Here is a 25,885-nt window from a genome sequence, read left to right as displayed (position 1 = left end):
CCTAGAGAAAAGTAATTGGGGAGACCTTATAGTGACCTTTCAGTGCTTAAAAGGGGCCTATAAGATGGGAAAAGGATTCTTAGCAGGGGCTGTTGCAGTAGGAGGAAGGGTGATGGTTTTAAACTAAAAGAGATGAGATTCAGGCTGGGTGTGAGGAAAACATTCGTAACAGTGAAGGTGGTAAAGCATTGGCACAGGTTGCCCAGAGAGGTAGTGGATGTGCCATCCATGGAGACATTCAAGGCCAGGCTAAATGTGGTTCTGGGCAACCTGAACTATTTGAAGGTGTCCCTGCTCGTTGCATGGCAGGAGGACTAGATGACTTTTGACGTTCCCTTCCAACCCAAACTATTCTATGATGTCATATACATTAAAAATGGCAATAAAGACCAAAGTTGGCTGAACTGCTCACTATCTGGCAGATCACTTTGTAGAAAAAATGCTGTACTGGTCATGACAAAAGTAATTTTTCAAGTACTCTTTTGAGGGCTCATTTTGGGATGAACACAGAAGTGCACACTCTGCCCCATCTGGCAACGATGGAACTCTTCTGTCAGAAAAGACTGCAGGATTGTAGTGTCATAAACATTTTATCTAATAAATGGCCATGCAGCCAGTGTAAGCACAATAGTGGCATACCTGAAGAATTTTTCCACTAGTGAAGGCGTTGATTTAGCTAAATGAGAAGAAAATAATTATCGGATTTTAACTGTAAAAGAAACCCTAAAACCCAAACAAACCAATAAATCCAAAATAAAACAAAGAAAAAAAAACCCAGAACTTCTAAAAGTATGCTTCCTTAACATTAAATTTCACAGTCTTACTACTTGCATCTAATTTTTTATTTTGGAGTTCAAATTCATTTTGTCCCATCAGGGTGACTTGCATATTGATCTGTTTAATGTTTTTCTAAACATTTGTTCTTGAGCCTTTCCAAGTGAGCTATAAAAAGTGGTGGATCAGGAATGCTGACTTGCTTGTGCAAGTGTTTCTTTTTCCACAAAGTTCCATAAGAACTCCCACAGAAAGGTAACGTTGCTCTTCCAGGCTCCTGGCTGCATGAAGGGTTTGGTTCTCTCTCCCCAGCATCATGAATGTGCAACTCTGCATCACAATCTCTAGCATTCTTCCAAAATGTATTACTTCTCCCCCTAGCGTTCAAAAACTTCACCTAACAGAAAAAGGAAATTTCTCAGCTTCAGAGGTGGAAAGACTTGCACCTAGGAGAAAACCCCAAACGTGTTATAAACCTAATACACTATGGCATATTAGCGCCATTATACAGCATCACAGTGGACTGGCCACGAATGCTCTTTGACTCTCACTCTCAAATTGCCTAGCCAATTAAAAACCTTTTGTGCCAACAGTTACCTGGGACCAAAATCATCCTCCTGGCTTTAAACATACCACAGTGACTTACTGACAGGTAGAAACCTTCACAGTAAGCATCTTGCCTGTCAGAATTTCTACCAAGCAGAGTGTGCCACAGAATTTAATAGAAGTTTGACCATTAGCAGCCTACCTTTCTGGTACGTATAAATACCTTTCTGTGCACAGCTGGGGGTTTTGCATGTTTCTATGCTATTACAAAGCTGTTAATATTCTGAAATACTCGATATTCCTGAGGAATATGAAGTCAGGTTTGTAACCCCAGCATACAAACCTACTCTCTCCCTCTAGTGCTTGTTACTGTAAATAGAATCATTCAAGATAGGAATATTTCATGGTTACCAGCAGGCAATATTTATTATTACAACTGAGAACTCTACATACAGTATTGCACAAAATTATAACAGACCAATCATCAAAACCATGTTCCTATGCAACTGTAAATAGGACTTTAACAGAAGTTGAACACATTGTGCGTTAGGTGTCTTAGTAAAGTGACAATTTAGAGGATTATTTCACTGGAGTACGAAAGTGCAAACTTTCAGTCAAGGCATATACACAAAACGTGAAAAGATTGCTATACATGCCACAGGTCTTAAAAAATCCCCAAGCCAATCCCCGGTACTCCAAAACACACCAAAACAAGTTAAATGACTAAGGAGCAGCATGCATAGCAAGCCCTACCAGTGCTACCACATTTCAAGTCTTATCCCCTAGCAAGAGGCAGAGGAACACGATCTGAAGAAATGCCCTTTGCTTGGAGTTTTAGACATATTAATGCAGCTGTACCACATTAACTGCATTTTTTGTTTGGCAAGACAAAGACCTGTGGCACTAAAAATGCACGTAGACAGTGTATTACCAGTAATTCCTGAATTGCTATATAAAGTAACCGTGTACAGCAGCTGACTGTTGAAGGAAATAGCATTTTTACATCAAAAGGTGACAGAGCATACAACCAAAATTCAAGTATTTAATATTGAACTGTAATTGCGGGAATTTTGACCTTCTGTTCCTGTGCACTACATAAAAATGAAAAAATAATTCTTGATCTGTTTTATTCTTCCTTCTACACCTTTTCGCAGGTGGCTGTAATCCTGAGTCTTCAACATGTTACTACTCCAATGTGATTGCAAGGTATGTGGGTGCAACTGTGCAGATCAATGTTACCTCTGGATTCTCCATATGCAGCCTTAAAGCTTTCCCTCCACTCCCACCTCAATCACCACCCTGTCTTTGACTGCAAGATCCCAGTCCTTGTTGTCCCCTACTTTTGATTTGCACCCTTTTCACTAGCTGTTCCCATCAGCTGCCCAGGAAGACATTATCTTCTCTTCAGCACAACTGAGCAGTTCAGCTGCACAATGTCATCTTCAGACAACCAGGGAAACATGGAAATAAAAGGATGGAAGAGTACTTCTATGGAATCAGCTTTTGGGAGGGCCTGGAGAGACATATATATTTCTGCCTTAGCACCAGTGCATAAGTGCTGAAGACTTTGTAGGCTTGAAGAACACTGGTGTAAAAAATATAAATTCTGATTAGGAGAAAGTCTGAATTCCAAAGAAACAATGGCTTCCTATAAACATACTATTTTAATTACTGCTTAGATTCATTTAATAATTACAAAATACTAGGGGTTTTTTTTAAATTATAAATGCCTTTTCCCCTGTCACCAAGTTAACTTTAAGAGAGTTAAGCAGAAGCTATGATAAGCTTTAGAGAAAAAACCTTGTACCTGCACAGTTGCAAGAGTTCGACCTGTAACAAAATTAGTAGCAGACATAACTACAAAAAAGTAATGAGAAGTGTAAGAGTCCTCTCAAAAAAAAAAAATAAAAAATCTTCAGGCAGCTTTACCAACTTTTCAATTTAAGTCAAGAAGGACAAATGACAGAAACATGAGAAACCATGCTCATGTGTATCTGCTTTAGTACTCCACTGTCCAAATGTATTTCATGTTTTGCAAAATTACTTTCTAAGTACAGCAGAGACGGTGCCTTCAACAAGGAAAGAAACAGAATTAAAACTGGGTTAGTCCATTCTGAAGTATTTCTACAAGCAGTTCTATGGTAACCTACCACTATACTAATACATGAACACTTTCTTGGACCTCCCCAGATTTATAGAAAAATAAACCACCAGAAAACCCACATGTAAAAAGATTAAAGCATCAAAAAACTACAAAACCAAAGCAAGCATACACATAATCATAGCGAACGCTGAAGCTGAGGTCTTCATATATAAATTTTTATGAACAAGCTCATATAAGTGATTGGGGGTTTTATTTTGGTGGTGGTTTTTTTCCTCCCCCCATCAAAGCAGAACACACAGGTAATATTCTTTCAAATAGGTTTTGGATGGGGAAGTCTGAGTAGAGTGGACAAAGAAAATAACAAACGAAAAGAACAGATAGGTTTTATTTCCTTGGCATGTGAAAGTACAGAGATGTTACTATAGCACTTACTGTTCTTACCTTTTGAATCCCAACTCATCACAAATTAAAGTATAACTACATCAGTGGTGGAATCTAACAAACAATTTACTTTTTCAAAAGGGTTTATTTTTCTTAATCGTATCCACACTTCACGCAGCCTACAAACCTGAAGAAAATGCATTTGCTTCTGAAAGCCGTAGCAGTGTTTCGGGGTGTTCAAAGTCAAAGTAGTCCTGAGATTTCAGATGTTAAAGCTTTCTCCACAGCCACATGTTCCTTTGATGTTTGGATTATTGAAGACAAATTCACTGGATAGTTTGTCTTCTACATAGTCCATTTCAGTTCCTAGAAGTGTCAGCTGTGCCTTCTTCTCAATAAACACTCTAACCCCTGGAGAACATCAAAGAAAAAAAGAAAATATTTACGCATAGCAAAATCATCACTCACTTTGGAACTCTCTTTAAACCAGTGATAAAAAAAATGGAAGCTAAATATGAAGGCTATCAGTATAAGATAGTTTCCCTGGCCTAACATGGGACACTTTCATCATTGTTTTTACTGTACTATACAAGTCCAGCAACAGTTTAGAACTATTATTTATGTGTATTTATGTGTCACATACTTATTTTTTGAGGGCAGATTTAAAAATATGACACCTAGGGAAAGACGCTGTAGAACTTGAGAATGGATCTCAGCTTCAATACTTAATTCCCATACATTACAGCCAGCAACCCATTTCCTACCATTCTTAAAGTCTGTGCATCTAACAAGATGCACAAAGATCTTGAAAACCTGAATGTTTCACTCTCAAAATTATTATCTGCTCTGCCAGAAATATTACCTCTACATTAACTATTAGCAATACTGAATCTTATAATGAGGCAAATGTATGAACAAGATTCAAATATACCACAACCTTTAAGATTAAAAACTAGCAGTTCATCTTGATAAGTAGAAAGAGCTTTCTTTCCTGAAGTATACAAAGCCTGTATCTCTCTGGAATAAAGTTACTGAACTTTAAAGCTGCAAATATGACACAAAGGTGCAAGTGGACTGCTTTAGCTATCCAGAGACTATGAAATGATAAAAATAAACATGTAGAATTGTACCAGTACACAGCAACAACACCTCATTAAGGTACAGGAAAGATTGCTGGAAAGCTGCTTCATCACAGCAGACACTGAGACAAAACATATTATTATCACAACTCAAGTCTCAAGATTCAACCGAGTTGAATCTATACTTTTTTGGGGGTCAGTTTGGACAGTAACTGACAGTGAAGGCTAAACCTAATCAAAGAGTTTATGGACCCGATTCCTGAAACTTTCACTTACTACCTAAAAGCAGGCAAACCTGTGCTGGGATTCAAAGCCACCGAGCAGAAACCTGTATAAAAGAGCCTTTACTGGAAGTCTGTCTAGAAGCAAGTGAAGCAAAACAGAAATGACACAAGCACACATGAACTGCTGGTTTTGGAATGTAAGGTCTCTGACCCGACTGAGGGAAACTGCTTTCCAGATTCCTTAAGATCCAAATCAGGAAATGCTTTCTGAAAAATGTGTTTTCAGGCCTGTAAAGCTAGAAAAGCTTTGAATCAAGCAGGACAGGTTAACTCCAGAAGCCAGCTGAATATGAAATCAAGAGACAACTGCAGAATCAGGTGGCAGTCCCTACCTCACATTCTCATGCTCATATTCTGTTTCAATTTAACCATTTGCTGAAGTTCTAACTAATTCTCTGTTTAAGAGAATAAAAACTGTATGTGTTGGTCACAGGTTTTCTAAAGACAGCTGGAAGGTGGTCTCTGACCAGCAGCACAGCTTCTGTAAGAAAACAACAGTGATAGCCTCTTAATCTCTTACTTTGCCACCAAATTAAAAATAATATTTCTGAACATAATGTAGTTCAGTAATGCCTAAAAGAACCAAAAACCACCTCCACAAAAGGAATTCTATGAACCTTTAGAAAACAAACAGAAACCAAAACAAACACTATTATCAATCTGTATTTTGACAAAAAGACCACTGACATAAACTTTTATGAAAACTGAAAAAACATACAGCACTGTGCTGGTTTTGACTGGGACAAATTTTCTCCAGAATATCTAGTATGGGGCTAAGTTTTGGATTTGTGCTGGAAAAAGTTTGACAATTCAGGGATGTTTTAGTTACTGCTGAGCAGATGCTTACACAGCATCAAGGCCTTTTCTGCTTTTCACCCCACCCCACCAGCAAGCAGGCTGGGGGTGCACAAGGAGCTGGGAGGGGACACAGCCAGAACAGCTCATCCCAACTGAACCAAGGGATATCCCATACCATATGACATCATGCTCAGCAATAAAAGCTGTGGGAAGCAGAATGAAGACAGAACATTTGCAGTGATGGTGTTTGTTTTCCCAAGTCAACATCATGCGAGATGGAGCCCTGCTGTCCTGGAGATGCTTGAAAACATGCCCGCTGATGGGAAATGGTGAATTAATACCTTGTTTTGCTTCATTTGCATGTGTGGCTTTTACTTTACCTATTGAACTGTCTTTATATCAAGCCATGAGTTTTTTCACTTTTACCATTCTGAAAAAGTCAGTGGGAGAGTGAGTGAGCAGCTGTGAGGGGCTTCACTGCTGGCTGGGGTTAAACCACAATAGGAACTTTAGCAACAGACCTATCATGTGATGCTTGCTGTAATTATGAGGCAGAAAGCATAAATATCAGGGTAGGAAAACAACTTTTAAAGTATTCTTCAGTAAAAATTGTAAAACCCGTTGTTACAAAGCAATGCAAAAGTCAAAAGCACAAAGAAATTAAAACCAAATCAAGCATCAGGGAAGAATAAGACTAGTTAGAGAAAGTAGCTGGGAAAATCCCTTGCAAATAAAATCTTTACTTTCCCAAGCCTTGGTTTAGGTATGCTGATCAAATATTTCATGATATATGCATTGTTCTGTATTATTCTCTAAATATCTGCTATTAGTCACCTCTGAAGACATGAACGAGGGACTAAACTATCCAGGTGGAGTAGCCTCTGATGCAGAAAAGCTCTGACGCAAAGCTGCTTATTTTAACTAACTGGTTACTCCAAACCAGAAACTAAGGTGACAACAATTCCCATACAGAGGGACCTCTTACTGTAACTCGTTATTTCAAGTTCTAGCCTGTACCTTGGCAAACCTGCAAAGGCTTATTCTTCACCACCACCACAGAAGTTTGTTCAGAAACTCACCATCTTGAACTACCTCTTCATCAGAATCTCCTTTTGATTTCGTATATTCTAATGTGTAGGAAAGCCCATTGCATCCTCTTGTACGAACACCTACTTTCACACCCACCTAAAAACACCACAACCAAACAACAGAACATGAGGTTTTTTTAAACTTACTCTTGAACACCAAGATAAAAAGTATGCAGAACAACAAAATAATAACATTTATTATGTTGTTGTTTATGTTATGTTTATTATGAAGCTGTGGATGCCCCATCCCTGGCAGTGCTCAATGCCAGACTGGATGGGGCCTGGAGCAACCTGATCTAGTGGAAGGCAGCCTTGCGCATGGCAGGGGGTTGGAACTAGATGATCTTTAAGGTCCTTTCCAACTCCAATGATTCTATGATTATCCTCCACTGCCTCAACCAGAAGTGAATAACTTCCAGATTAAGAGGTAACATTTTTTTTTCCTTTTACAAAGTTGACTGCCAAGGTGAAAGCAAACATCAGATGTTTGCTACTGTGGCTCAAGCCCTAAACTATGTTAAGGTTTAGAAGTAATAAACTGTTAGAACTCTTATACGTGCCTGGTCTAAAGAAACTTGCATTTCAATGACAGGAAGTTTTGTGACTTAAAATTAATAGAATACTTAAATGCCAGTTCTGTACTGACAGCAATAGGAGGCCAAGACAAGGGCAGTTACTGAATTTGCACAGAATTCTTGTAATAACACCATCAGAAAACTTACTTCAAACACAAGTTGTGAAAAACATACTTTGATTTCTTCATTACTTCTATTGTGAGTCTCACTTAAACAGCAATGCCGCCTTAAATCAATTATGTTTACTGCCTTGCTGTTTTAAATCAACCTGATAAGCCAACCTAGTCAATGTTTGTAATATTCACAGTATCCAACAACAAAATCTGACAAAAAGCACACTGTATAAGAAAATATTTTAAAGAAACAGAACTATTTGTGCACAACAATCTTTCAGAAGTATCTACACACCAATGCTTCATAACTGAACAGGAAAATTATACTGCCTATCTCCATAATCAATCTTGTGATAAAAATATATCGAAACATAGCACATGTCATCAAGTGGGATCTCAGACAAACATGTTTTATCTTTTCAGACCAAATACCTTTATCTCCAAGAACTGCTACAAATAATGGAACAGAAAATGTAAACAACACTTATAGCAAGGGGATGACTGACCGCCTAAGCTGTAGGCTTAAGGCTTCCTTAAGCTGGTTTGAAACATTAACAAAGAGTCCACTCAGTTGCAGATGTGCAGGAAGCAGAAGAAACAATGGAAACTTATAACAGAAATACTCTCCTTGAAATAATATTTACTGTAAAGAAGAAAATCTAATGCTTGTTTTTTATAATGGTTAGACAGCAAGACTCTTGTGTTTTTCCCCAAAAGGAAAAGATGACAAGCTCAGTTACTTAGAGAAATGCTGATTACTAAAACAGAAAGTTTCCTTTCTGGCAATTTTCCCAAGAATTAGATTTTTCCAATAACTTTATTATACTTCAACATGAGAATTCCTATAAGAACTTAATTAACAACATCTTACTATCAACAGCTGAAGATCTCTTTCCATACCAGAACTCACCACTATGCCATATTAAAAGGCTTCATTAAAATATATATCAAAAACATTTTAAGCTTAAGTTTTTTTCAACTTTTTCCACCTCAAAAGTAGCTGTAACGCAAAATGTTATTACCATCAGTTATTTTCTGCATTTCATTTGATAAAGAAATGAAGCTTGATACATCAAAGAAGCACATATATTCCCCTAAAAAACAACAAAAAAACCCCAAAGCCATTATCTCTAATAAACACATCAGTGCTTATTTCAAACTTCTAAGTTAGCAACAAATGTTTCATGAGTTGTGCTGATCCTTTAGCACCATCTACAGGTTTGAACTGTTTATACTTACATGTTCAGGTTTATCTTTCAGAAGCTGCTTTATCTTTTGAACAGCTGATGGGGTCTGAAAAACAAAACCAGGCATTAATTTGAAAGGGATTTTTGTTTATTTGGAGTTAGTGCTTGCACATATTAAGTGTGCAACATACTTAGCTGCACTATAAAAATCCCTATTCCAACCCTTAAGTGTACGTAAGTTTTCTTAGTTCGCATTTCTTTCCTGTGTGTGAAGCCCACCTCCAGCATCAGCCACCTGTCAGTATTGACTTGCCTGAGTTCTACTCAAAACTGGACTCTTATCTGAAGATACACATTCTGCTGCGAAACAGATGATTGCTGAATCTAACCCATACAGAAAACAATGCTTCTTACTCCCCTTCATACCCACACTGACAGCAAACAGGCAGCTCAAGAACTGCCATCCTTTTAGAGTGTTTGGTTGGGTATTTTCCCCTCCAGAATCACTACCACAATGCAATTAAGTAGTTCTTAACACACAGACATCACACAAAAATCAATTAGGCACAGAAGTGCTTATGGCCTACTTCTCTCATCCCTCTAACCTAAAGGGGAACTGGGATTTTACAGAGGGTAAATTCACTGTTCATGCAGAATTGCTTGTTGCATAAATGTAAGAACACATTAAACACACAGAAATTTCCATTACATGCTTTTAGGTTTCTAAGACAGTGAGAAAAGGAAAGCCGTTAGCAATGTTTAGCTCTTACCACAACCAAAGAAAACCACAAGCAGACTTACAGGTGAAACCCTTTTCTAAATACCGCTATTAATCTTCATTTGTAGAATGAAGTAAACTCACTACATAACAGAAAATCAACCTGCTCTGACAAACGACTGAACTCTATGCACTTTGCCCCGGTTCCTGCAGGGAACTGACTGTATTTTCCTCTGCAATAATTCCTCTCAAAAGCACAGCTTCCAAAACACCGCCGCTAGTAGCAAACGCATTTCCTCAACTGACAAAAGGATAGAAAGCCTCACTGGGAACAACTCGTCAGCGGCTCTAGGTAATGCTTAACGTTTATTTAAGGAAGAAATGCAATTCCTCGAGTGACTGTGCAAAAAGGGCCCCGCGTGAAGGGGCCCGCACCGCTGTCCCCGCTGCCTGCCCTTCGCGGCGCTGCCCTCTGCAAAGCTGCCTGCACAGGAGCAGGGACGCGGAGCCCGCTGCCGGCGGCATCAGCCAGGAGTAGCGGCTCCCCCCCAGCAACTCACGGAGTGGGGTGTGGCTGTCAGAGACCACGCAGCCTCCCCGCAGCCCTCTCCTACCGAGCCCAGCGCAGTGCCGACACAGCACGGGATAACGGGGCTGGCCCACGACCGCGACGCTGCCGTGGCCGAGTCCCGTGCTCGTCCCGCCCCGCTGTCACCGGCAGCCGAGGGCTGGCCAAGCGCCACCAGCCGCAGGACGGGCGGCAGGCCGGGGGATCAGGAAGGCGGCGGCGCGGCCCGGCCCGGCCCTGCCCGTGGCGCAGCTCCTGCAGCCGTGAAGGCAGCACAGGAGCACGGGCCGCGGGGAGCCCTCCCGCAGCGGCGCGGCACTGACCAGGGTGAGAGCGGCGCGCGTAGCCTGGATCTTCCGCTTGCTGACAGCGCGCACCGTGGCCCGCACCACCGACGAGGCCATCACCCCCGTCCGCTGCCCTCGGCCATGGGCACCACCGACGTCACGCTGTGACGCCACGGCGCACGCCGCGTTTACGACGCCCGTCCCGATTGGTCAACGGGCTGTGATCGGCAGCGGCGGCCATTCCACCCCGTCCCACAGCGCCGGGCGGGGCCGAGGCTGCGCCACAGCCTGAGGCGGGGGCAGGGCCTGCACGCCTGTTTGGCCGAGATAAACGCGGCCTCGGCCGGGCCGGCGGCCGGAGGAGGCTGTTCCCCTTAGCTCCATCTGCCGACACCAGCGCTGACGGCAAGGTGGCAGCTGTGTGGGGGAGCACGGAGTCCCCGTCCGCCAGGGGCACAAGCGGGAACACTAGTGTGTAGCGGCAATCACGCACACAAGCACTGCAATACAGCAGGAGTTTTGCAAGGGCAAGCCCGCCCGGTGTCAGTGACTGGGGGTCCGTAACGGAGGGCGCACCATGAGGGGCCGGGTGCAGGCTGCTTGGCCCGGCTGCTCCACTCGACACCCTCCTGCTGCCGCGGGACCACGGCGCGGGGCCGCACGGCTGCCCCGAACTGCTCCCGCAGGCCGGGTGTGGGGGGGAGGGGGGAAGAAGGGGACTGCCTGCGGGCGCCCGCAGAGAAACCCGGCAAGGTCAATCCCATCACTTTGAACTGAATGACGGCTAGGCCAGAGGGAAAGCAGAGAGCCGTTGTTCATTACCTCTGCCTGACAACAGTGCTTTAAACTTACATTTCGGAAGTCCAAGCATAAGCAACAAGTCTGCGTCATAGAATCACAGAACGGTTAAGGTCAGAAAGGACCTTAAGATCACCTGGTTCCAACCCCCCTGACATAGGCAGGTACAGCTCCTACCAGAGTATGTTGCTCAAAGCCACCTCCAGGCTGGCCTTGAATACTGCCAAGGATGGGGCAGCCACAGCTTCTCTGGGCAACCTGTGCCAGTGCCCCACCACCCTCACAGTAAAGAACTTCTCCTGTTTAAGTTTAAACCATTACTCCATGTCCTATCACTACAGTCCCTAATGAAGAGTCCCTCCCCAGCATTCTTATAGGCCCCCTTCAGATACTGGAAGGCTGCTATGAAGTCTCCACATAGCCTTCTCTTCTCCAGGCTGAAGAGCCCCAACTTTCTCAGCCTATCTTTATATGGGAGGTGCTCCAGTCCCCTGATCATCACAACACCTGCTTTGGGTACCTGGGGTTAGCTGTTTTGAAGAGCTTGGTAGTAAACATGCAGATGTTTTTTACATACATATGCCACTACTGTTTAATAAGGCACAGTATTTCTCCCTCACAGAAAAAGATAGCAAGTGTATAAAGAAGTTGTATATTCTTCACCTACACAAAACATGTTTTCCACACACCATTACATACAACTTGGGCAAACATCCTCAACTAAAGCGCAACCACTGAGAAGTATGGGGCTTAAATGCCCCAGCACCCTGAACCTTGAAGTAAGCAATATATATGCTTGGAGGGGGGAGGCTTGTATACGAATGCAACTGATACCTTCTTCATCAGTCATGGTCTACCATGCAGGCACAAAGACCTCTACCCCCCTGTACTTCTTTAGGATGCTTCCAGTCATCACTCCTTAGTCACCTGTCTGTAGATTGAATCTCGGCACTAAAGACTGAGCATGGGCTTGGAACAGCAGCCTTGTTCTAAGGTGTTTTTCATGTTCAGTACATTACCAAAGTAACATAAAAGCAAAATTCAGTATTAAAATCTATATACTTCAAGTAAATAACAAGAAAATTTTTTGATAACTTTTATCAGTATAGGAAAAATTTTAAAATAGTTTCTTTGCTAGTACCCATTCTAAGCGACTGTTTCAGGCCCCAAAAGGTTACCAGCAACTTCACTTTTTACGTGGCTTCTGCAGTTCTTATAAAAATGTGATAAGGTTTATAAATCAATGGGTATTTATTTACATAAAATTTTGAATGGATGAAAACCTCTTTTTATTCATAGCTATGAAACAAATCCCACCAGAACAATTAAATTAGGGGAGATGACATGTTAATCCTTCTCTGTTTTTCAACACTGATAACTAACTACTCACAGGAAGTTTTCCAACTTTGGAAACAGTGTCTGAAATTCCTGTGAAATAAGGCAGCAGCAATTTTTATTTTTTAATTTTTTTTTTTTAAATAAAAACCCAGCAGCACAAATAAAATACAGCAGCAGTGCAACCAGCTCAGTGTTCCCCCATGTCATTACAGGGACCGAGAATACAGGTAGTTCAGAACAGGTCTTTTAATTTATTAGGATTTATTGCTACTTTTTATTAGGATGAATTTAGTTGTAAACTATTATTTTAGTTAATTGCTATTACTTCCAATACTGTTCTTTTTCTAGAAGCTTTTAATTAATGCTGTGTGTCGAGTTTTCCTTTGTATGTGGGAAGTTGCTCTCTTGAGGAAATACTCCCATAAGGCAAACACGAGCTTGGATATCAAAAATTGTTGTGAAGAACATACTTTTCTTCAGTGTTAGCTTTCAATTCATTCCCTGAATTTTACAACTTAATGTAGTAGGTATGTATGCCTCCTCAACTATGTTTCTTCTGAGTCACATATCATTCTGTAAATTTTGGCTCTGCTCTTTTACTACTCCTTAAGCAAACAAAGGATTTATTGCTTACTGGCTTAATGCTTGTAATATATATCCCATTTTAGGGCTATGAGATTAGTGGCTAAAGAGAATGTGTAGTTGTAGCAGCTTCAAAGTGAGAAGATGGGTGGAAGCAGAGTGAGTTTTCACTCTGATGCGAGTGTAGACATTTCATTGCTAAACTACAAGTATCACAAATGGAAAGGGTAAGTATGTATAAATCTGTTTGTTCCTGTCTCCCGCTTAAAATAACTTCTGTTCTTGAGATTATGACATCGTCCCTTAGAAGCTTACATACTTCATTCCCATCAGCAAAACTGAAAGTAAGTCTGAACAGAGGGCTGAATAAGGCATACATAATCATGTCAGTCTGCTCTGGTTATTTTTTGGTGGTTGTTTGGTTTGGTTTTTTTTTTGTTGTTTTGTTTTTGTTTTGTGGTTTTGTTTGTGTGTGTGTGTTTTTTTTCTTTTGTTTGGGGCATTATGAATTAAAATCTACAAGAATTTTCTTATTTTTGAGGGAAAACTGACTTTATTTCATATGAAATATGCAAAAGATGACAGTTGGAAGTATTTTCTGTTTTTTTTGCTAGCTAATATTTTGCTTGAAAATATGTTGAAAAAAGTATACAAAAACTATTTGAGAAAGCTGCACATCTAGAAGTTTACAGATAGCTGGCTACAGATGCATTAAAAACAAAAGAGGAGTTAAGAGTCCCAGTTCCCTAAGACCACTTTAGGTCAATTCTAGTTTCAACTTTAATAAAAACAGATGAATATGGAAAAAAAGAAACATGACATTTCTAAACTCACATAATTCTAGTAAGTTGTCATTAATTCTATGTTTAAGTCAGGAATACTAAAAAATACAACCTAAGAAGAAATACAGAAACTTAAGTCTGATTTTAATTTTTTTTTTTTTTTTTTAATTTATTTCAAAGTCATAAATAACAGTGGTTTCAATTTCACAATGTAACTAATTCTTTCCTGAACAAGAAAAGACAGTACGTTGCCAGCTCTGGAAGCACTTCAAGTAAAGCTCAAGTTCATACTCCTAATTAAGTTTGTGGCTAGCATAAGGATCTTCTTCACATTTTATGAAAATGGATGTGTTTTCCCCTGTTGCCAAATATAATGCCTCTAAAGCATTTTTATCTGTATCCTCAAGGGCTTGAAAAAGATTCTTAGCAGCATCAAACAGGACTGACCTGCTTCTTAATTTTTCTTCTTGTACACAGCAGCTAATGAACTCCCATAAGAATCATGGAACAGAACCCCCCCCCCCCCCAAAAATCTCAATGGCAATGCTTGTCCAGAGATTGTTTTATGTATGTTTACTAACTTCTATGTTTTCAGCTCTCATAGGGAAAAAAAACCCACAACCCAACAAACCAAAAATGTAGCAGTCTACAAACATTTAGAACACTTTTAAACAAGGATTCAGTATACAGTCAACATTAATAAATATTATTTGCTGCTTCAAAAAACAATTTTTGAATATAATGTATTTGGCTTGCACGCAATTTTAAAATGTGCATTTTAAAATCATCAGATGAAACGACAAAACCTTGAAAACAGTCCATTTTTAGTACCTGCCCTTTCTTATATGATTTACAATAAAAAGAAATAAAAAAAATTATGGCTTTCTATTTAAATACTCCAACAACCTATTTCAGAGCAGGGGTCAGTATTGCTTGTACTAGCAATCTAAAATAAACCACCCATATTTCATTAAAATTAAGTTGAAGGTTGTCTGTTCTGCTGTCCTGCGAGTCCAGATGCTTTAGACAATGAAAATTTTTTAGATGAATGAAGGGTCTGCACTGCAATTTAACAGTGCTTAATATCCCTCATGATTCTTGTTGGGTCCTCTTCTGTGAGGCTTTTCCCTGAGTCATGTATTTGTTGGAAAGGCTGCCTAAGATTGGGAGTTTAATGAAAAAAAGAAGAAAAAGTCAGACAAGATGTAAACAACTGAAACAATCAGGAGAAAATTATTGTTAAGTCAAACTATAACGAAAGCACACACGGTTCAACTTTAGATCATTACATGCTGGAAGACAGTATGAAATACTGAAGTACTAGAATACAAAAGTGAAAACTAACATTTTTTCAACTAAATACCTAGCCAAATGACAATCACTTTGTGTTTAAAAATCCCCAAACCTGGATTTGAAAAAGCCTTGCACTGAAAACAGAAAACACTTTATCTTCCAACAAAACTGAGAATTTAATTTGAGATAATTAATTGCAGTTTATTTTTCCATAGTTTGCAAAGACTACGTGGGTTCCCCCCTTCAGATGTCCCAGAAGATATTTATATATTTTATTAAAAAAAACTTCTAAAATCTTCATTATACCTTAGTAAGTTTGTGAAATTACTGTAAAGAAGCTGCATCTGTAACCATGCATCTAAGATAAAACATCTCCAGAGAGAGTACATAAAGGCCTTTATACTGTCATCTGAATGCTACTTAAAAGTGCAATTTTAACTTCCCTGTGTTTTTTCAGCTCAGACAAAAGATGTGCTTTGATAAGCTCTCAGGTTAGTTGATCATATGGAATTCTAGACAATTACTCTGAAGAAGCCTTAAAGTGCTCCACATGTTGTCCCTGAAGAAACACAGAACTCCACGTATGCCAGAACAGTAGAGAGGTGAGAGACTGATAAAACCCCACCATACCCTTCTGCAAAACAGATCTATGAGAGTTGAAAAAGAACAAATAAAATGCATAGAACTGACATGCCTAAATTTTGTTTCCAAAACAAAACCGAAGAAGTGCTCACTTTTCCAGTTAAAAAGAAGACCAAAAGAGTGCCTTCACAGAATTACCTAGCAACTTGAGTAGACTGCTGCTGTGTTAGGCCATTTAGGCAGAGTTCCCAGAAGGACTGATAGAGAAAGCAAGTTGAAGATACATGCTTTTACACAGAATTTCTGAATTGAAATGAAGATACACAAACCTGACTGGGGACTCAAAAATACTTTTCCTTTTTGTTTCTTTTTTTCTTCATATATAAGCACTCCCTGTAAACAACAGATACACATCGATGACCCAAGAAAATTATGTCATTCCACAGCTAAGAAAAAAAAAGGTTCTCATTGAAAGCTTAAGTAAAGCTATTTTTAATTACTTTATATGGACTTTAGAACATTTAAAGAGAAAAAGATCAAAGAAAAAGGACAATTAGTGTTTACCTGATTTAATCTACGAGCATGTTTGGAAGCACTGGGTAACAAAGGGGATCCATACAATGCTTCTGGTTTTGGAACAACTGAAAAAGTCATAAGAAAGATTTGCTAATTTAAAACTAGTTTCTATTTCGGGTATTTTAAGATACAAAAATACCATGATATTTACAATCTACCTGCATAGACAGTAGAATGTAGGATATTGCTATTTTTCTTATTTCTGTAAAATGGAAAACTGGCACAATGAGATGAGGTGCTGTAGCAGTTATTTTTCTCCTTCCTAGTAGCTGGTGCAGTGCTGTGTTTTGGCTTTAGTCTGAGAACAAAGCTGGTACACATGGATGTTTTTAGCTGTTGCTCAGTAATGCTTACCCCAATCAAGCACTTTTAAGTCTCATGCTCTGCCAGTAAAAAGGGGCACAAGAATCTGGGAGGGAGCAGAGACAGGACACCTGACCCAAACTAGCCAAAGGGGTATTCCATACCACAGCACATCATGCCCAGTATATAAACTGGGGGGAGTTATCCAGAAGGCTAGATTGTTGCTTGGGTCAGGCTGGGTATTGGTCAGCAGGTGGTGAGCAATTGTACTGTGCATCAGTTGTCCTTTTTGGGTTGTTTTTTTTTAATTCACTTACAAGTTTTATATTCTCTCCCCTTGTTATTTCCCTTATCATTATTATAACTTGTGGTAGCAGTAGTAGTTTTGTATTATACTTTATTTACTGGACTGTTCTTATCTCAGCCTGTGGGGTTTACATTCTTTCGATTCTCTTCCCCATCCTGCTGGGAGTGAGCAGGGAGGAAGGGAAGAATGCGGGGGACTGAGTGAGTGGTTGCGTGGTGCAAAGTTACCAGCTGGGCATAACCACGACAGTCCTTTCTGGCACCCAACGTGGAGCCCAAAGGGTTGAGATAACAATAGACCTGACCAGAGTGTGTCTAAACATATTTGTGATAAACATTCATTCTTTCAGATTAATAGTCACTCCTTGTAGTGTTGATTTATTTGGTGTTGGAGTTGATCTCAGAGTGCCAGCATATAACACCTTACTTGCAGCCAGCATTTGCTGTTTTAGCATTTATTGGCTTTGGGTCTGGGCTAAAGTTCTTGTTTCATTGTACTTTATGGTAATGGCTTCTCATACAATAGAATCATCAATCATGAAACTGATCTGGTATGCATTCTCAGCATGGTCATCAGCTCTATATTTTGGGAGGTGTGTAATGGGAATCGTTAACAATTGCACCTCTTTTTTGCTTGCCTCAGAGGGCCAATGTGTGAAGGAATTGGCCTCTCTCCTGCCCTGAAAGACTGTGATGACAGATGGAGCCTGACTTCACGGACTGAATGAACTCAGTGAGCTTTATAGGGACGGTCCATGGACTAAGGAATGATACCTGTCTCTTTGTGTGTGTATATATATATCTTAAGAAACAAAAAGCGATGGTATATTGAAAAATGTGGGATGTGAGCATAATGTGAATGGTATGGAATAAGGGGTCGATACTGTCCTGGGTTCAGCTGTAACAGTTATTTTTCTCCTTCCTAGTAGCTGGTGCAGTGCTGTGTTTTGGCTTTGGACTAAGAACAAGGCTGATAACACACTGATGGTTTTAGTTGTTGCTCAGTAATACTTACACTGATCAGGCACTTTTCAGTCTCATGCTCTGCCAGTGAGCAGGGGCACAAGAAGCTGGGAGGGAGCAGAGACAGGACACTGACCCAAACTACCCAAAGGTGTATTCCATACCACAGGATGTCACGCCCAGTATATAAAGTGGGGGGAGTCACCTAGAAGGCCCAGATCACTGCTCAGGTCAGACTGGGTATCTGTAGTCAGATGGCGAGCAATTGTATTGTGCATCACTTGTGTTTATTGGTTTTTTTTTCCTTCTTCTTTTTAGTTTTATATTCTCTTTGTTATTTCCCGTATTATTAGTGGTAGTAGTAGTTGTTTTATTATTAGTGGTGGTAGTAGTAGTATTGTTTTATACTTTAGTTACCAACTGTTTTTATCTCAACCCATGGGGTTTACATTCTTTTGATTCTCCACCCCATCCTGCTCAGGGTAGGGGGGAATAAAGAGGGAGGATCAAGCAGCTGCATGATGCTGAGTTATGGGCTGGGCTTCAACCAGATGCATATATAGTTATGTATCTAAGTTAGGAACCTACAATAAATTAAGCTCTGTACCCTCCTCCACAAGCAGAGGGACACAGGGAACTTAGAAAATGAACAAAGATAATTGAACAGGTAATTGAATTGTCCATAGTCTTACAAAATGGAACACAGCAAAAAAAAATAATCTCTTAGGTCTACTTGTTCATAGTGCTCTATTCAAACAGAGAGAATACTCTGGGCACAAAGCACACAAAAAAAAGACAAAGCCCAACCTACAGCAATTTTCTTCAAACTCAAGTATAGTAATTTGCAAAATACAGATAACAGACAAAATCCACCTACTCCGTAATTCGTGAGCTTAGACTTATGTACCGTACAGCCTTAGCATAGTTCTCATATGATGTTATGAGATACAACCATGTCACTAACTACAAAACAGTAAGGCACATGCCCCTTCACCTTAGCAAATTTAGCATCATGGAAAATGGAATGGTAGAAAGAAAAGCTCAACAAGACAAGGTCAAAGATAAAGACACTCAGAAGTTAAATTTAGACTTGACATACAGCTTCAAAAGGTCAAAAGCTGTATAAAACATGGCATCAATTTTTAAGCACCTTTTCTGTCCAGCCAACACTTCTAGTGACCTATCAAACTGTGAACACTTCTAAGTATATTGGCACCATTTTCCTCCTACTTACAGTACTTTGTTAGCACAGTCTTATGCTCTCTTGCACCAATTACATCTGATTAAGAAAAGTCTCCTGATCTAAGCAAGACAGAACATTGTTGCTAGTACAGGTTTGAAACTATGTTTATACAAAGGATTCCTGTTTGTTACTTTCAGAGGTCAAGTCATGACTAATCTGTAATTCATCGTATTATAAACAAATTAATCCAGCATAAATTTAAATATTCCTAGGTTTACCTACAGGGAAATAATAATACTACCTTTCTTTGGAAGCTAACTAGAAATACCATTCACTGCCTTAAGGAGTCTCAGTTTATCTTAGAATGATATTGTCCTGGGTTCAGCAGTAGCAGTCATTTTTTCCCCTTCTTGGTAGCTGGTGTAGTGCAGTGTTTTGACTTTCAGCTCGGGAACAGAGCTGATAACAGGGATGTTTTGGTTTGGCCAAGGACTTTGTGAGCCTCATGCTCTGCCAGGGAGGAGGTGGAGCCAGGAGGAAGCAGAGACAGGACACCTGACCCAAACTGACCAAAGAGGTATTCCATACCACAGCACGTCATGCCCAGGATGTAACTGGGAGTTAGCCGGAAGGGCTGGGAGACTGCAGGGTTGGAGGAGGTATCGGTGAGAGCTTGGTCGGGCTGGGGGGGGCGAGTTATCGGTCGGCTGGTGGTGAGATGATGTATTCTCTTCCCTTGTTATTTCCTTTATCATTGTTATTATTGGTGGTAGCAGTAGTGATTTGTGTTATACCTTAGTTACTAAACTGTTCTTATCTCAACCTGTGGGAGTTGCATTCTTTTCGATTTTCCTCTCCGTCCCTCCGAGAGCAGGGGGAGGGCAAGAAAAGGGGGGGAAGTGAGCGAACGAATTACCTGACTGGGTTTAAACCACGACAGTTCTTTTTGGCACCCAACGTGGGGCACGAAGGGTTGAGATAACAACAGATCTGACCGAATTAATAGTCATTCGTCACAATGCTGATTTATTGGCTCTCAGAGTTGTTCTTGTTGATCTCACAGCTTCAGAATGTTGTAACTTACGTAGAGCCGGTATTTGCTGTGATAGTGTTTATCAAGTGTGGGGCCTGGGCTAAGGTTCTTGTCTCACTGTGCTTTATGGCAATGGCTTGTAATACGGGTGGGCTCCAGCAGCAGGGCGGGATGGACGTGGCCGTGGACTTGTACCTGGCCGTCCGGCTGCTCTTCACCGCCCTGGCCCTCACCCTACTCTCCATCTTCGTGAGGCTGCGGGGAGCCGAGGGGGAGCGGCCCCGGGAGCCGGCGGCAGCCGAACCGGCCCGGGAGAGCGGCCCCGGGGACCAAGCAGCGGCGGGAGCGGGGCCGGAGGCCGCGAGGGGACGGCTGCGGGTGGAGGAGGTCGGGGCGGTCGAGGAGAGGAAGGAGGCGGCTGCCGAGCAGCGGGAGAAGGCGGCGGAGGAGCCGAGCCCCGCGGCCGAGCCCAGCCCCGCGGCGGCCGACAGCATTCCCCGGAAGCCACCCGCCGAGCCCCAGGAGGATGCCGGAGACCACGCAGCATTTCCCAGCAAGGCAGAGGGGGAAGAGCTGGACTCAGGAAAAGAGAAGGTGGCGGTGGGAGAGCCGGCAAGCACAGCAGCTACACCAGCCCCAGTGACAAGCACAGCAGCTACACCAGCCCCAGTGACAAGCACAGCAGCTACACCAGCCCCAGTGACAAGTACAGCAGCATCAACTGAGAGTTCTGAAGGTTTTGAATGGCCTCTGGGTACCCTTGGGACCTGCCTGCTGATTGTGATGGGGATCAGCATGTTGGCACACACACAGACTGTGTTCTACCCACAACCATTTTGTCTGATCTCAAAAGTTAAGCAGAGTCAGGTTTGGGTCTTGTCTGGGGTTAGACGACGATATGGGGAGCAAGAGATTTTCCCCAAGGCTGGACAGCCATGAGTGGCAGGGCGTGTGGGACAGTATGGGCAACTATGTAGTCCACTGGGCCCCTCCAGTGCTTTGGAAGCGTCGGAGATGGAAGGCAGCTGTATGGAGTCCCCAGCAACAAGCTGCAGAAACTGCTTAAGGGGACAGTGAATTATTTTAAGCCTGGTGGGCCCATGGCACTTCAGGCCATCAGAGCAAAGATGCAACATAGATATGGACTCATGATCGAGGGGTGGACTTAGCAATGGACACTATTGCCCAGGTTATTCACGAGTGTGAACACTGCACACAGTCTCTCCTGCTCTGAAAGACTGTTACAAGAGATGGAGCCTGGCATCATGGACCAGATGGACGCAGCAGCTTTATAGGGACTGGTCCATGCACTTAGATAAGAGTGATGGTATATTGAAAAATGTGGGACGTGAGCATGACGTGAATGGTATGGAATAAGGGGTGGATAATGTCCTGGGTTCAGCAGTAGCAGTCATTTTTTCCCCTTCTTGGTAGCTGGTGTAGTGCAGTGTTTTGACTTTCAGCTCGGGAACAGAGCTGATAACAGGGATGTTTTGGTTTGGCCAAGGACTTTGTGAGCCTCATGCTCTGCCAGGGAGGAGGGGAAGCCAGGAGGAAGCAGAGACAGGACACCTGACCCAAACTGACCAAAGAGGTATTCCATACCACAGCACGTCATGCCCAGGATGTAACTGGGAGTTAGCCGGAAGGGCTGGGAGACTGCAGGGTTGGAGGAGGTATCGGTGAGAGCTTGGTCGGGCTGGGGGGGGCGAGTTATCGGTCGGCTGGTGGTGAGATGATGTATTCTCTTCCCTTGTTATTTCCTTTATCATTATTATCATTGGTGGTAGCAGTAGTGATCTGTGTTATACCTTAGTTACTAAACTGTTCTTATCTCAACCTGTGGGAGTTGCATTCTTTTCGATTTTCCTCTCCGTCCCTCCGAGAGCAGGGGGAGGGCAAGAAAAGGGGGGGAAGTGAGCGAACGAATTACCTGACTGGGTTTAAACCACGACAGATATTCTTTACAACACAGATGATATGAGATCTGTATTATCTGAAGGATGATTTAGATGTTGCTAAGCAAGTATTTAGTTACTTTGTTCAGATCTGTCAGGATCTGTATTTCGGGGCATTTTTGTAGTTATATTTTTTAGTTTTTAAAGTCAAAGTTGCAAACTGACTCTATGAAAAATAAGACAGATTGCTGTATCCCTCCTACTGCTGAGTTGGCAGGAACATTATTTCATTCACAATATTCTATCTTGTGTGATTTCACGGTCTACAGAATAATTCTGGTTTAGGTGATGTGAAGAGTTATAAGGTGAGCTTTTGTTGCAATTATGATGTACTGAAAGAGAAGCTGTAATTTGAAATGTCAGCAAACTCTTACACAGTGAGGACAATGGAAGCAATGTCAACATATTAGACATTCGTATCTTTTATACTGCAAGCACCTTACCTGCTATGAGGAACTATGTTAAATCTATTGGGATATGGCAAAGTTCTGAAAGGCAGATGAGGGAGAAAACTAGCTAATGTAAGTACATTTAAAAAAAAAAAAAGTTAGCATTTATGTAATGCCATTCAAAGCAAAACCCTTATGTGTCAGCCAACCAAAAATATCAAAAACCATAAGCTCTGTTTAGACTGCTCAGCTTGATCTAGTTTCATACCTGCAGCTCCTTTAAACTGTGGGCATTCCTTTTTAATATGACCTTCTCTTCCACAGATAAAACACCGTTTTTCTCTTAAGTCTCTATCTTCCAGGTGCTTCCACTTCTCTGCTGATTGCCTTGGAGTCTTTTCTCTTCCAATTTCCACTACTGCCCTTCCTAGTTTCCTCTTCTGAGGTGTACAGACATGCAACTTTCCCTCCTTGATTGAGCTCTCCTTTTCTGTTGTTTTAATCTGAGTTTCTTTGTCCTCATTGCTTCTTTTCTCCTTGCTTTCTGTGTACCTCTGGTTTTTTGTATCTTCATAACCACGCCGCCGTCTTAGTCTGCAGGAGCAGAAAAATGCTGTAGAGTTCATAAGGCTTACATATATACATGGAGAAAAAACCCCAATATCCAACAAATCAAGTGCTGTCAACAGATAAAAGACATATTTCATGTATTTCTTGAGTGGGTTAAATAAAGTGAATTAATGCACTTGTCCCTTTGACCGTTTTACTGAATAATGCTACACTGATGTAAAATGTATTTAATAATCTAACTTTACAATTATATTACAATACAGCCCTAAATTCTAAAATATCTCAAAAAATACGAACACAACAGAAAATCTGTGTGAAAAAGACAGGATTACAGGTTGTTGGGGTTTTTTTGTCTACTTGTACAATTCACTCAGAACTCCCTTCTCAAACTGTGTATTTTTACAGTATCTCTAAAAGTCTCTTCTACTGGGAGAAGCTTCTAATATTCTACCTGATTTTGCATAGGGCATAGCTGCTTGTGTACAATGAACTGGGGTTTCACTCCAGAATGCAAGATTAAAAATCCACTGCATCTGATACAGAAGTTTAGACATTGAGTAGGTTTTTATACCACCACCTCCAGCATTCTTTATTTTAAAATTACCATCAACTACTGTACTTGCATTAGCTGAAGTTGAATAAATTCCCAAAATAACAGTCTCAAAATATAAGTTCACAATTCTCTATTGTGCAGCAAAAAGATGATTTCATCTGATCCAATATAAGTAGCTTTTTACCCACTTACATAAGATTGCAGGTTATTTTCAAATACAACTGTTAACATAAACAGACCCTAAGCAAAGGGTAGATGTTTCCATTCAACTTACAACTGAGCACAAAGGCTTTCAAGATTTCATACTCTTGAAGCTTTATTTGCCGATTTTCAATATTTTATAGATACAACCGTAATCTTTCTTCTAAACAAACCCAACAAAAACTTCCACACACATGCCAAAACTATACTCACTTTCTCCTCATGGGACAATCTCTCATGAAATGGCCAATTTTACCACAGGTTCTGCAGCATCTATCATTTGGTGCCAGTTCTCCTTCTGTTAGAACCTCAGGATCAAAAAAGTACTCCTAAGGAAGAAATAACACATTTTAAATGAAAATCCATACACCTAGGAATCAAAACAGATAGGCAAGTGCTAAACCAGCAGAAAATTACAGAGAAGAGTAAGTGTGGTGTGTGTAGCTGAATTCCTCAAAGATCCAGTGAGCTGAACTGACTGCTGTCCTCTTTTGTTTACAGGCAGCCTGCTGACCACTAGGTCTGCAAGCTCTCTTTTAAAACTTGCAGTTTTAAGAAACTGTAAGCTGGTTTTGATAGGGATTAAAATATGTAAGCCTCTACAACAAACCTTTGACTTGATTAGTATTCTGCATGCCAACACATTTTACATGCAAACAACACAAAACCAGTACTGAGTAGTAACTCCCATAAAGATTTTTAGTGGACAGTTAAAATTTAAGAGAGAAGAGCTTAAAGAGAGTGTAACATTACTCCTGCAATTGCTAAATTATACACTCAAGAGCATGCACCTACTGATCTTAGAAGCAACTTACCATTTTTGATGGATATTCTTTAGGAAACACTTTTATAGGGGTACCAAATAACCTTCTGCCATTGATAAAAGCCTTCATTATAAAATTTGTCACTATGAAGAAAACAAAGCAAAACAAACCAGGAAAACATCAAACAAACCAGTAAAGTATGATCTAAGACAAGATCTTCACTCTATAAAAAAAATTTGTTAACAGGAGACTTACTTTTTCTTGACAGTCCAGCTCCAAGATTGTGGTTCAAATCAAAGGGGTCTGTACAAAAAGCATTACAGGCATTAATTAAGTCCAGGCCTAGACCAACAACATATACATACACATTAACAGCCCAAGGCAGCTATTTCCAATGTAGAATTAAGAACTGAAATTGAACTGTTTGTAAATTTGCTGAAACTAAATTAACCCCATGGACAAAGGGATCACAGTCACCTAGCTCCAAACTGACTGAAGTATGGTAAAAGTTATTCTGAGAGTTGAATGTGCAGGGAAGAGAGTAAAAATTCTTTCCATGAAAGTCATAGAGGCCAGAAAGTTGTTTAGGGAACATTTCTAAAATGAGTCACTGTATTTTCTTGATAAGAGACCATGGTATTACTTAACAGTGTAATAAAACATACTTTTAAATTCCTCGTGTAAATATGGACTCAGCTAAACTTGGTATTTGAGAGAAAACCTCAACTACAATACAGGTAATTTCTTTTCCAAAGGATTTGGTTTAATCTGTTTCTCTTTCAGTTGCTGTCATCATGAAAAGTATCATGTCTGCTTTGCATGTTCTTTTCAGTAGGGAAAAAAAAAAATCCTAAGAGTAATTTTTATCACTAGTGAAACTCAATGGAAATTTTGCAATGATTTCTAAACATCAGCAAATAACAAATTATAATCTAGTAATACAAAAATAATTAAGGCTTGTGGAGAAAATTTTTCACGTGGGCATTAAAGAAACGCCACATATTCATGTACTTCATATTTTTACCTTCAATTACAATGTATTTGGAGGTCCACTGCTTTTTGAAGGTTGTAAGCAGATTTTTACTCCGAATGCAGATAACATGTTCTTTAAAATCAAATTCTTCTGTGTAGAAACGGAGAAGCCCCAGCCACAGTTGCCCAACAGATTCAGTGTTTTTGCCATAGTCTGGCCAAACGACTGACTGAAAA

The 25,885-nt window shown here is 40.7% G+C and overlaps 2 protein-coding genes across 2 annotated transcripts in view; both read right to left on the bottom strand.

The window, feature by feature from the left end:
• Positions 1-1,719: 1,719 nt before the first annotated feature.
• ISCA1 (iron-sulfur cluster assembly 1) lies at positions 1,720-10,682 on the bottom strand. Its single transcript, XM_062640399.1, has 4 exons — positions 10,539-10,682; positions 8,982-9,035; positions 7,046-7,151; positions 1,720-4,216 (listed from the first exon to the last, which is right to left on the bottom strand). The coding sequence occupies exons 1-4, from the start codon at positions 10,617-10,619 to the stop codon at positions 4,068-4,070; spliced, it is 390 nt and encodes a 129-aa protein (XP_062496383.1). The 5' UTR covers positions 10,620-10,682; the 3' UTR covers positions 1,720-4,067.
• A 3,470-nt stretch (positions 10,683-14,152) lies between these two features.
• The window catches only part of TUT7 (terminal uridylyl transferase 7), a 37,809-nt gene continuing 26,076 nt past the window's right edge, over positions 14,153-25,885 (bottom strand). Inside the window, exons 22-29 of the mRNA XM_062640140.1 lie at positions 25,701-25,878; positions 24,932-24,979; positions 24,728-24,819; positions 24,126-24,241; positions 22,857-23,182; positions 16,442-16,518; positions 16,207-16,270; positions 14,153-15,159 (exon numbers count right to left, since the gene is read on the bottom strand). Coding sequence (XP_062496124.1) covers positions 15,092-15,159; positions 16,207-16,270; positions 16,442-16,518; positions 22,857-23,182; positions 24,126-24,241; positions 24,728-24,819; positions 24,932-24,979; positions 25,701-25,878 — 969 coding nt within the window. The 3' untranslated portion in view covers positions 14,153-15,091. The remainder of the gene's footprint in view (positions 15,160-16,206; positions 16,271-16,441; positions 16,519-22,856; positions 23,183-24,125; positions 24,242-24,727; positions 24,820-24,931; positions 24,980-25,700; positions 25,879-25,885) is intronic.

Source organism: Pezoporus occidentalis, unplaced genomic scaffold (assembly GCF_034315485.1).
Source record: "Pezoporus occidentalis ecotype Australia unplaced genomic scaffold, CSIRO_AGI_Poc_V1 ctg117, whole genome shotgun sequence".
Classification (NCBI taxonomy): Eukaryota; Metazoa; Chordata; class Aves; order Psittaciformes; family Psittacidae; genus Pezoporus; species Pezoporus occidentalis.
This window is presented reverse-complemented; position numbering and strand designations above follow the sequence as displayed.